The sequence below is a fragment of the Drosophila eugracilis genome, unplaced genomic scaffold (assembly GCF_018153835.1).
Source record: "Drosophila eugracilis isolate 14026-0451.02 unplaced genomic scaffold, ASM1815383v1 contig_1197, whole genome shotgun sequence".
Lineage (NCBI taxonomy): Eukaryota > Metazoa > Arthropoda > Insecta > Diptera > Drosophilidae > Drosophila > Drosophila eugracilis.
The window spans coordinates 3,779,343-3,792,446 of record NW_024571981.1 but is presented as its reverse complement, the minus strand read 5'-3'; the positions used below and the strand labels follow the sequence as shown (position 1 = coordinate 3,792,446).

General features: G+C 36.7%; 2 protein-coding genes across 6 annotated transcripts in view; one reads left to right on the top strand and one right to left on the bottom strand.

Moving 5' to 3' along the window:
- LOC108105660 (fasciclin-3) overlaps nt 1-13,104 on the bottom strand; it is a 73,645-nt gene that overhangs the window by 26,279 nt on the left and 34,262 nt on the right. The window lies entirely within an intron of this gene.
- On the top strand, nt 8,863-11,349 carry LOC108105661 (accessory gland protein Acp36DE). Its single transcript, XM_017212353.2, has 3 exons — nt 8,863-9,363; nt 9,474-9,587; nt 9,698-11,349. The coding sequence occupies exons 1-3, from the start codon at nt 8,944-8,946 to the stop codon at nt 10,745-10,747; spliced, it is 1,584 nt and encodes a 527-aa protein (XP_017067842.1). The 5' UTR covers nt 8,863-8,943; the 3' UTR covers nt 10,748-11,349.

The window sequence follows — 13,104 nt, the reverse complement described above, 5'->3', positions numbered from 1 at the left end:
CACTTTTCCAGCCGCTCTAGATACACTTTCATTTTGCACAAGAGTCCAAAAAAAGGATGGTACTCATATTTAGTAAACGTTTATCTTGTTCATTGATTTTTCTTTCCACATGAAACACCCTTGAATCTGGGGTTTATTCCCCACTCTTTGCTCTCGTTTATTGTGAACTGTTTGAAGAGGCTCTTCAATGCCTCTTTTCTCCTCTTCTTTCAACCCCTTCCACACTTCAATTTATGTAGATTTAAAGTGGCAAATTGTATTTGCATTTTAACTTTCTTGTATGAAAGATCATAGACCACAAGAGGCCCTTTGTGCCTGTGTGTGCGTGTGCTTAAGTCATGGCGGCTTTAGAGGGTTAAAAAGAGGGGCCACGGCACTTACTAATTGCTTATTAATTGAACAAATTCATTATGGTCTGCCCTTCCTCAGTATTCATTATTGGGTCTTTCGAAAGCGTTTTTTCTTGTTTGAAATTAAAATTCTACTCACGAAACTTCTTTGTGCTTATAGATTTCTCGATTGGAGTTTAATATTACCTGGAAATAAAGAAAAGTAATAAGGAAATTAGTTATATACTTAACACTTATGCAAAAGGGTATTTAAATTAGATAAATTAAAGACAACGTCAGCAAAAACGTGGCTAGACTTTGCTAAAAGATGTACGGATAAATTCCAAAAGTCCACATAGCCACATATGTGCACCAACACACCGATGGCTCATACATCTCGGCTTATTACACTAATTACTGTGGGGCCAGAACATTTCGGCCCACCTACTCTCACCAACGCAAAACTTTTGCGGCTTAAGGGAGTTATAGAGATACAGTTCCTCTTTTTTCGGGGTTTTTGTCGGGTTAATGGCTTTCAGGGGAATCGCGTGCAGTAATACAATTTCATAGAGTTACAGAAACAGAAACAGAGAGAGAGATCTCATGGCTAGTGCATAAATAGTCAAGTAAATAGTGCAAAAAATATATACTATGCTTTTAATTTTATTTTATAGCAAAACAAACCAAATAAAATAAGGAAATGCGCGACAGTTTTTGGCGGCTTTTTGCTCTGGTAGTATGCAAAGCTAACGCCATTGCGGAATTTTTATTGCCCTTCCGTCGCCATGGCGAGCACACCTTATATACACAGAGCTTTAAAGTACCATTATGAAATATTTCATATGCAAAAAATAAAAACAAAATAAAATAAAAAGGGCAAAAAGGTATGCGAAACAAAAGGAGACTCTGGAAAATGGGAATGCCAACAATGCCACAAACCGTGGCCCAAATGAAGCACCACAGTCAACTACTCATGTCTGCTTTCCCTGCCGACTGTATTCGGGTTGATTTTCATTACAAATTACGTTTATTTAAAATTGAAGTCAAAAACCGGGCAAACGAAGACCGCAAATATTTTCACAAAATATGAGTGCATTTTTCTCGTATTTATTTTCCACATTTGCCACAACCAAAATTAATGAAGTCCCCGCTAGATCAAACTTTTGCACAAGGCCACAGGATTTTGGTAACTTTCTTTCTTTCTCTCTCCCTCTAAAATTCAAACTCACACGTGAATCCTTCGAATTGTTGTTAGTGGAACATTCAATTCTGTTCGGATAGTTTGATTGCCAACTAAAGCGAATGGAATTTTAAATAGCTGTTGAAAGCCAGTTGACAGCATGTGCAGCGCGGGGCTTGAAAGCGAGTTTAAAGGGGTTAAACCATGAGGTGGCATTTTAGTTCCCGGGGTGCTTTTGTTTTTGTTTGATTAAAGTGTTGAGCACGAACAATTGATTGACAAATTTTAACAGGTCCTCAACCACATAAAGTGGAATTGGTTCTGACAAGGAATTTTCCAAATTTATAATTGATTTAAGCTATGATATTGAAATGTTTGTGCAATTAATTTGTCATTCCAAATAAATGCTGCATATGTCTTAATTAAACACTTCTTGTTGCTTGAAACTAAAAGGGCTTGCTTTGATTAAATAAGAAAGTTGTAAATATATAATTTTTATCAACAAACCGTTCTTAATGCCATTAAGTAAAACAAATTTATATTATATATAAAAAGTCATTATATGATAATTTTATTTAGCAAGCTAACATCGATATTGGTACCATTCATTATACCCAGCTTACTCCAAGCTTATGCTTTTCCAACCCACATCAATGGCCTTTTCAGTCACCCCATCTAAACCACCATTTTTAAAATCCACAAAGTAAAGCTAACCTCCTTTTTTTGTTGGTCCTGATTTACCTTTTTTGTTTTGGGGAAAATGGTGCGGTGCAACCAATAAATTTCCATTTTGTGTTTGTGTGTCGGGGCGCGTCGAATAAATCAAAAATGGTGGCCGCCCCGCCGTGTGAGAGAAATGTGTGACCTATGACCCCAATGCAAATGGAACGCAAAAATATGCCAAGCATTTACCCGAAACATGCTCTACCATGAACAATTTTAGAGATATGTATTTTTTATCTCCCTTTTTTAAAGGACTACTATCTCAACCCCTATGTTGGAAAAATTAAATTTCCACTGCTGAACGTTTTCTTCTCCATTTCCCTTAATTTTTTTTATATTTATTTGATAAGGTGCGGACATGGCAAGGTTCTAACCCTCGGGTCGCTGTTCACCTAAAGCTGATGTTTACTGTGCTGCCATTTTTGCCATCCGCACGATGTCGCTATGGTTTTATTAAATTTCGCTAGCTCTAATGAAATTTTCGCTACCAAATTGCGTTTACTTTTTCCTGTTGAGGGCCACAGAAACCTGGGATGGCCATTGGGTTTCCTGCGGCTTTTCGGGGTGAACAATCTGCCACTATCTACCCCATATCATCAACAAAATCATCAACATCATCATCGTAAGCAAACATCATCTGGCTTAGAGTTCCCAATAGCTTAAGTTGCCATTGGCTGCAATTCGCCAAAAGTTTCACAACATTTTTAGGGCATTTTTCACCCCCATAAATGTTTCTAAGCTAAATGTTGCAGGAACATAGATGTTGCAGGGACACAAATGCTGCAGCAACTTTGGTGCAATCATTTCAATAAGGGGTGGTGTGATTTATCAAAACAAAAATGGAGTTTTATAGCGAACGTTAAATACAAAAGAACATTGCTTTCCAAATATAAAAAATATAATAAGTCATGAAACAATGCTTAGAAAATTATTTGAAATTTATTTTGCTTGCTCAACTTTCTTTATTGGCTATTTAATTTAGTTTATTACTTTATCATTCATTCATTATATTTAGTTTATTACTTATGTTGGTGAAAACTAACGTTAATCCATTAAGCTTTTCATTAATAATTGCCAACTTAAAAGCAAAATTTCTTATTCAACAAAAAAATTTGAAAAAGTTTAGAGAAAAGTTCCTAAAGTTCTGGCACTAGGGGCACATAAATCTCACTTTTTTGGGCAAGACAACTTTAGTAATTATTCAAGTAAAATGGTTGCCTAGAACCTATGCCAGAACAGGTGATGAAAGTGTCCTTAAGTGGTGGAAGAATTTTCAGGGGGATTTTACTGAATAGAGAATGGTCAGAAAGGGGGCTGCTACAGGTGCTACGAAAGTTTTCTAGTTGGCCTCTTGCTTAATTTAATTAGAGACGCAAAACTTTAAAATTTTCTGTCACCTCGAAATTGGCTGCACACGTGTGTGTGCATTGCACACATGCAGGACTCACCAGAATCCATTCCTGTTCTTGTCACTCTCCTGTTTTTGTCACTCAACTAAAATTAGTTTACATTTTGTTGCTGTCCTTGCATTTTCATGTGGAAATATTTTTACAAGTTTCTTCGTCTAAGTGAATTAAGGTGGGAACAACTTAAGGCACCGCCTAAGCTGTGTTTTCATCAGGTTTCTCCATTTATTTATTTTGAAACTTGACAGAAAATTAGTTAAAATTACAAAGGAGATTTCAAAGTATAAACAAAGAAAACTTGTTTAGCTTTTTCAATGTCCAAAAATGATTTTGTATATTCAAGGTACAATCTCGTCAGTGGTTTATAGTAAATTGAACTTTTACAAGCAAATCAAGGTTATTAGGGTTATGCAAATATTATTTACTACTATTCGTAGCCAACAAAGGCTTCCAAGTAATTAACAATCATTCATGAAAATGACTTCTCTTCTTATTAAATTATCTAATGGATAATCAAAATGTCAATAAACACGCACCGACAGTTATTAAATTTAATTTTCAATTGTCTACGTTTAATGGAAACTCATTTGTAAGAACAACACGTGCATATCTTTCTTAACAGAGAACGCAACCAAACTCATTTTCCTTGAGGCCATCATATGCCCCCTTTCCCCTCCGACCACACTTAAAGTTTCGGCAATTTATGCTTTGATTTAATTAAATCGCAAATTTAAATTCACATGGTACATTTGGCGAACGTTGATTATATTTTTGGGGGCTCTCTATAAGTCATAAAGGGTTGTAGTTGTAGTGTATATGCAAATTGTATGGCCAACATGTGTGACGAAAGTTCTGTGTGTAGGCATTTTGCATTTGAATTAGGCCCATAAACCAGTAAACTAATTTCATTTACTTTTGCCCACAATTTGCTTTATAATTGTCATTTTCTGTTATTGTCAGAAAACTTTGTGGTGATATTTGTCAAAATTTGTTTCGACTATTTTGCGGAATGCAAATACATACAATAGGTTTGTGTGTTAAATAATTTAAAGGATTTTTCAGGGAAACTCTCCAGTGACATGGCCTCAAAATTTGGTCAGTGAAAATAAGCCTAATCAAGTTTAGATTTGCGGTTAAAATTTATTGAATTTATTTATTGCCCTCGAGAGTAGTGTAAGTTTAACTTTAATATATTTACAAGAAGCCATTTTCATTGAAATGTCATGCCTGCGATTAAGGTAGAAATACAATTTGCTCTCAATTGAAATGTAAATTTGTTAAATCAAAAACCAATTACGAGAAGATTTTCCATATCGAAAGACCGCAAAAACAAAAAATTGAATTGAACAAAGAAAAGAATTATATGCGTCTTTGCTTAATACTGCCATGTAATTTTCACAAGCAGCACCTACTCGAATTTTCGTTTTTCATTTATTTTTCGGTGCTCGATGGCGAATGCATTTAATAAAATATTTTTCATCCTGTTCAAGGCCTTGTAGTCCTCATGTCATTCAGAGCTTTTTCCCTGGGTAGTGGAAAGCCCTTTTTCCGCCGCCTTTTGTTGTGCGAAAATTTATTGATATAAGTGCGTTGTGGGTGTGTGTGCGTGTGCAATTCATTTTGGTAGTGAAAATGTTAAGCGCTGTTGAATGCAATCGAAATGAGGAGTCAGAGGGTCCAGAATCCCCATTTAAAAGCGCATTTTCTACTCGTTTGCATTGCGAATGTGTCCCTGCATGTGTAAGACCGAAGTTAACATTATTTTTTCCCCTGTAATGCTTAAATAACAAGGCCATCGAACGACTTTAAGCCGCTTTTCAAGTTGCCTGTGCGTGCGCGCATACCAAAAATATAAAAAAATACGTATATAAAAAAAATAGTTGAATCGCATCGAGTAGGAATTTGCATATTTGCAAAGGAGCATTGAACTCGTGTCAGAGTCGTTGGATCGGTGGGTGGTGGTTGGTTTTTGCTTTTTAGTTTCTGTAGTTTCAGTAGTTTCTCCGGGTTGAGTCCGCCATGTAATCGTCATCGCTGTCGTTTTGGGTGGAGCGAACACGTCTCAAATGACGCCTCCCTCAGCTTTGTTTGCCCAACTGATGGACAAGTGTCATGAACATCGAGAATGAGGGATTGGCCATCGTGCCTCCGTCCTACACATGAATTACATTTCCAACATTTTCTTTTTAGGTGCGTCGTCGTGGCTCTAAATTTGATTAATTCAAGAGGCATTCGTCTGGGTTGTTTGGACTTGTAACTGGAGACTTTAGAAATTGCAAAAGAACGTTGTGAGACCAATTTTCTGTGGAGTGCTTGGTTTTCGTTTAAAATTTAAGTGCATTGGGATCTCTTTTAAACGTTTCTAATGAATAAATTATTTGAAAATAATTCATTGAAATGTAAAAAGTGGCCTCTTTTTATAACCAAAAATGATGTATTAATTCATTAACCTTTTTTACTGAATTATTTATTATTTAAAACTATTAAATTATGATTTCAAATTAAAAGATATTTATCCCACGTATAAATAATTTGTGTGCATGATTTATTTTAATTTGATAGAAAATGTAATTAATAAAATTAATTTTACCTAAAAATCACAAAACAATAAGGCTGGAATTGCGGAACTTTGAAAATGCTTTAAACGACAAAGGCGGCAAATTTGTGAGCTTTGGGGGGGCGAAATTTTGGTGAAAAATTCTCCTGGCTAATGAAAACCTCAAGCTGTGCGCTCGGACCGTAGAAAATCAGACACTGGCGCAACGGGAGATGAATTGATTTTAAATCAATATTGACAGATGACACTGGCAACAGCAAAAGCAGCAGCAGCAGCAGCATTTGAGGCGGAAAATGGTTAGTAAAACTCGACAGTTAAGCGGAGTTGGGGGTTAGACTGGGAGGGAAATACCCGAGAGGAGGGTGTGCAGAAGTATGTGAAATGCTGCAACATGTTATATCGCTGCAGTTCAAGTGGAAGCATCGTCAGGAAAAAATTCAGCTGCTGGCTCAGCTGGAGACCGGCGATTAGAGAGAGGCGGCGTCCTGGAGATAAACTGTCAACACGACTATTTTGTAGAGCCATCTATATGTGCACATATATCCGAGATGGGGGAATTTAAAGTAATTATGTGACAGATATACGCTCTAATGGCGATTTATATATATATCTGAGGCGACACCGATAGTGCGCCAGAAGGTAATTGCTTGTGTGTGGATTAATATCTGGGAATATTTAGAGATTATTTGAAGTGGGATAATCTAGATAAATTATAACGAATTTTAGTTGATATGAACATAATAGTTTTTACTCTTATTCCTATAAATAGTTAAGGGTATAAAATGATATAAATGAAATATGTATAAAAAAACACATTATAATATAATTGTTGTCTTGATAAAACTAGATTTTATCAAATCGTTTTCAATAGCAATTGATTAAGCCTTTGAGTGTTTATCTATGCTATTGAAATTGCAAATTACAACTTCCACAATAATTTCATTAGGGCATTCATTTCAGATACCCAGCAGTAGTCCTACCACCCATTTCCTTGACTTCAAAACCGTTCCAAATTTCCTTGTGTCGCACGCCCCGGGGTATTACTAACCGCAATTTCCACTCATTTTCCGAGCAGAACCGACAACAATCGGAGAGACCACAAGACCCGCATGACAACGTAACCCATAACCATAAACCCTGTTCCTGGCTACCTTCAAAAAGGACACACATATACACTAACAGAAGTCAAATGCAATGGGTCTTCCCAAAGGAACTGTCATCAACAATTGCAAGTTAATAAATGTCAAATGTGACAGTCTCTCGACTTTCTTAATTGAATGACTCCACCGCAATTATCTAGATCTAGCTGAAACTAACTCCCTATTATTATCCCTCCCCGTCAACAGTATTTTGTTTTTGATGGGACTTTAGATAGGGGCTGATTAGCAGCTGGTGAAGTTAACTCTATTATATGGGTTTTTTTGCTCAATTAAATAAAACTATGTCAAGGTTTACAGACGGCAAAAGAAGCAAGAAAATCCGTAGTAAGTGTGAAAATTGCATAATGTTGCGGGAAAACCAGAGAGTTTTCCCACTTAAACTTTACTGAAAACTGTTGCATAATTTCAATTGCCACCTGCCGAGTTTCAAGCCGAAAATAGTCGTCTGTGTTTCCCTCGAATGTTTTGCTTTTCTTTCGCCGTGAGAGAGTAACTCAGCAATTTGGAAAATTGTATCTGCCAGATAAGATGAAGATGAAGGCAAAAGTAGAGAGACTTTTGCTATTTGCACTTTTTCTTTCTCTCACTATCTGGTTTTTCATTTTGTGATGGTCTCTTTTGGGAAACGCCTCCTTCCTGGCCAGACTTTTGTAATGAAGCGTTGAAGTTGCTGTTGACTATGCTGTTGCTGGCGCTGTTGTTGCAAGTTGCTGCCGTAGCTGCTGCTAGTTGCTTCCGTGTGGCTTGACTTGACTGCAGATTGCCCCTTGGGTTTGCTGTCAGTACGGAATGCCATCGCATAATCACAATAGACTAACGCCCCGCTGGCAATCTCTTTAAGACTTGGCTAAAAAAAATCTGACTTTTGTCATCGCCAAATAGTTTTCCCTTGCCCCGCATAAAACTCAAAACAATCAGGCTGAAAACTTTGTTTTTCTCACATTACACAAACAGTTTCGGAAAATATATTGAGTCAGCCGTTTGAAGAGAGACTGTGTTTCATTTTCAGCCGTGAGTTCATATATTTCATGTTTCATGTTATTTCTTTCATACCTTTTATTAATCAATATATATTCTTTTTTCCATGCAGTTTTCCCATTCATGTTGCAAAGTGTTGTAAAGTTGTTGCATCGTTGAATGCTTTCAATTTAATTAAGTTTTTTCAACAAGTGCAGTCCCGTTTTACAAATTATTTTATTTTTACTTTTTTCAAGAAGCACTCTGCCTGTGATGGTTAATGGCCTTGGGGTCTGTTTAATGGGAATTAAGTTACTTGAAACTTTATTAAATTTGTATAAATTAAACTGTTATGTAATCTATAAAACTTTTTTTAATTATAATAGTAATAAAAATTGGTTAGATTTATATTTAAAGGTATAAGTTGATTTTCATTCCAGTTTCAAGTTAGTTGATATTAGAACATATCATGCAATAATGATGTTTTTGCAGATTTTAGTCATTAATCAGATTAGTTAAGGTTGGATCTCCCTATAACCTTTAGTGATGTAAAAGCATTAAAATGTGATTATCACCGGTTATTAAAAGCGCTTTAGGTATAGATTATTTCATTTCACGGCATTGGGGTCTAATGCCCTATATAAGGCAATTTTTTGGTTTCGTTTTCGCTTTCCTAAGAGCAACCACCATCAAGATGTGGATCTTGAAGAAAGAACAGCTTTGCGCCCTTTTCCTTTTCGCTATATTGCTGCCAACCGAATCATTTTTACTGAAAAAAATACATCATGTGAAAAATAAGCTGAAGGACTTTTTTAAACCTGATCCTGAAATGCATATTATACCACTACCTGCAGTCATTCACGAAGCCAAACAGGAGGTATTTAAGCAACCTGTACTGAAAGAAATTCAACAGCCGCAGGTGGTTGTAGAATCTCATCCCATCTATATACCCATTCCTGTACAAGGCTCCTCGCAAGGCTCTAGGATTCAAAATCCATTCCTTGTTCCACCAAATTCACAGGGAAGCTCGGATCAAAACAGGGAGCAGAAGGTACAGTTTCAAAATAATAATTATAATATTAAAATGTATTTACAAAAATTGTATGAAATCCAACAAAAATTCTCTACTAATTTACATCCAAATTTTTTGTTCTATCTCAGGATATTTCGACTCAGCTTTTGACAGAAGAGACTAGAGTAGGCTATGGGGATCGAAATCCATTCCTTGTTCCACCAAATTCACAGGGAAGCGCAGATCAAAACAGGGAGCAGAAGGTACAGTCTCAAACTAATAATTATAATATTAAAATGGATTTAAAAAAATTGAATGAAATTCAACAAAAGTTCTCTACTTATTTACATCCAAATTTTATATTCTACCTTAGGATATTTCGACTCAGCATTTAACGGAAGACGGTTTCGGGATTCTGCCCGTGTCGCAATCCAACTCACAAACGCAGTTCCAGAATCAAGCTTCGTTAACATCCCAGTCAGAATCAAATTCTGAATCTTCCTCAAAATACAACACACAATCAGAGTCTTCTAAGGCACAAATACTGGCGCAGCGAGAAAAAGAAGTAGAGTTTCAATTAAATATCCTACGACAGCTGCAACTTAAACAATTAGAAGAGCTAAAAAAGTCACATGAACAGGCAGAAATAAACCAAAAGCAAAGACCTCAACCTACACGAGAAACAGTACTTGGACCATCGCCCCCAGTAGGGAACTTAAGGGACCCTAGCTTGATACAGTCAGTTCCCGGAGATCTCATCGTTACAGAGATTCAAGTACCTACAATCGGAAATTCGCAAGTTGTTGTTACTGAGGATAGTTTAAGCAAACGCATAATAGCAAGACTGCTACGTCAGCAACGGAAGATAGAGAAGCAGCAGCGAAGATTAAAAAAATTGTTGGAGAGAAACGCACAGCAAGAACGCAACGAGCAGGTACGCTTGTCTTACCGAAAACAGATGCAAGCTCAGAAAAAGGTCCAAAGACAGCTAAAAGAACTGCTGGACGAAGTGTTGCGGGAGGAAGAGCAGAATCAGAAGAATCTAATTTTAAAGCATCAACTTGAGAAGCAAATTGAATTATCAATTGAAAGGCAGAAAAACCAAGACTTGGAAGAGCTAGTGAAAAGACAGAAACAGTTGAATGAACACTTAATAAATAATCCCCTAGTTTTGGGATTAGACCCAAGGCTGGTAATAAAAAATGATAGCTCAAATCAGAGTGAAAGTAAATCGAATTCGGAACAGAGTAGCCAGAGTTCGTCATCCCAGTCACAGTCGTCCGGATCCCGAAATCATCAGTCGGATGGTCATTCTTTTGCAAATTCTCAATCTGAGTCGTCTCAGTCTTCGTCTCAATCGTCTTCTCAATCGTCGTCCTCCAACTCGTCATCATCACATATATTAAGAGCACTCGGTGTTTAAACATTATGCACGGCATAAATCTCCCATTACAATGACTGAATTTAATTTTGAATTTAATTTTTCCCAGATCTGTAGTCCAAGAAATGTTTTTTTCCCCAAAGTATTAAAATAAATACCTACCCATTTGACTGTGCAACAAACATATAAATTTACTAAAATGCAAAGTTAAATTTCAAGGTTGCCTGTCATAATTTGATTAACTTGAAGCCAAATCTTAACTCTCTCCACTGGCGGATAACCCTTAAGGATTAACTTTCTATTTCATCCCCATACAACCCTCAACGAATGGCAGCTGGCGAGCCTTGTTAACTCGCAAATGCCCCTCAAATGTTGATTTAGCCATGGTCTTCTTACTCAAGCGTTGATAATGCTGCGAATAAGCATATATAGCTAATTTAACAAGCAAAGAGTAAAAGGGAGATAAAATGTATCATCCTGTCCGAAGTGCAGGCAAAATTAACATATGTCTAAGCTGGGACACGCGATACCGGATGGCTGCAAAACTGGTTTCCCACATTCGCTCCGCTTCACTTTTGTGTAATGTTTGTGCAAAGTATTTAGTGCAGTAATTGAGATGGAAATAAAAAATAACAAAAGGAAAACGCAAGACAGCTAGGGCCTTAATTTTACGCCAGAGTGGGCAGAAATAAATTTCCCTACCCGAACTTTTCTGTTCGAATTGTTCTCGGTCCGGGGCCAATTAAAATTGGGTGCAGAAAGTAATGCGTATTTGATATTGTCTCCCTTTAAGCAGTTGTTTTGTATTTTGGGGATTGCGAGTCAATTAAAATTGGTTGACAGTTGTCCCCAGTCGGGGAAATCTCCAGAGCTTTGTGAAAAAGGGTTCTCTAAATTAAACTTTTCTCTCTTGCTTTCCTTTTTTTTTTTAGTTTTTTTTTCGCTTCTTTTAGTATTTTGTTATTTGGCAAATAAATAAAATGTTGCAAAAGTTTAGCTATTTGAGTTGTGTTGTCATGGGAGATGCAGGGCAAATGGTAAGGGGGCGGGAACTGACCGTGGCAAAAGTTTTTCCAGCATTAAGCCGGGCATAATTAAAATTTTCGTACTGTAAGCCCCCGGAGCAGATTATAGCCAAGTTTTTCCCCGGCCAGAACTTCCTATTGGCTTTGTTTACCGCGTTGATTGATGGTAAATAAGCCGGGTCTGCCTCAGCCTCAATCCTTTTTTTCGGGGGTAAAATAATTTTGAAATTCAATTGAAGGAGCGGACTTAAAGATTACATTGTTGCTGAGTAGAATGGAATCGAACTGGCAACTAATCGAATTTACGAGTTCCCCTATCCTTCGACTTTTATTAGCCCATTGAGCTTTTCTTTTTCTCGCTTCTCCTTTTGTTTCGCCTTTTTAGCTTCGTTTTTACGGCAAATTTCATTTCAATAAAAGTCGCATTAATTTCATTTATTTGCTGTAATTTTTTTTCCATAGCCGTTACCATTTTTATACCCTCTGGTACGAGCTGCCCTTTTTGCGCACCTGTCTCACCTGATCCAGCTGTCTATCAAATGGCCAGCCCCGCCCATTCTGTCCCTCTTCATCACATTGCCGCCTCGTCCATTTCAATTAACTTCAAGGATTATTTTATTATGTCAATCAATTTCCGTAACTAAAAAGTCACCAATAAAAGAGTGACCGGTAGTCCGATTCCCTTGGTCAGAGTTCATTCTTGTTTAGTGTTTAATTCCCACTACTCCGCTTCTTTATTATTTTTTTTTCAGTGGGCTTTGCTTTTTGCCTGCTTTTTACTAGTCACCTTTTAATTATGGGATCCTGCAGTTGAAGTGGGATTTAATTAAAACTTGAATTTAATCGATGCAGCTTTATCGGATGATGTTTAACGGCGGGATAAGAGCAGAGAGAGGAAGTCCTTGTTAGTCCTGCTCTAAGTATTTCGATTATTCGTTTCATTAGGGGGGCTTTTATGCAGTTGGAAATCGATGAAGCCATTCAGTAAACTAAAGGTCAGTACAATGCATTTAAGGGTTTATTCAATATTCATAAAACAAGAAAGCATCTGATGGAAATTAAAAGAAATGGTTGTAAGGAAAATAATTTAACATAAGAAAACATGTACGCTAGATTTCCCTAAGCTCTTAGTTCATACAAATGTTGCAATTCTGAATTTATTAATATTTAACCCCGATCTCTGTTTGTCTTTTAAAAGCACTCTACAGCTATTTTTAATTCTTGTAAGCCAGAGAAAGTAATTGCCAGTTTATCCTTCCTCTTTCAACTTTTCACGCAATGGAAAATCAAAACATTTTTCAGCCTAGAAAACAAATTCAAATCTTTAGTCATGAATCATTGAACACACTAAAAGAGAAGAGGGAGGCCCCACTC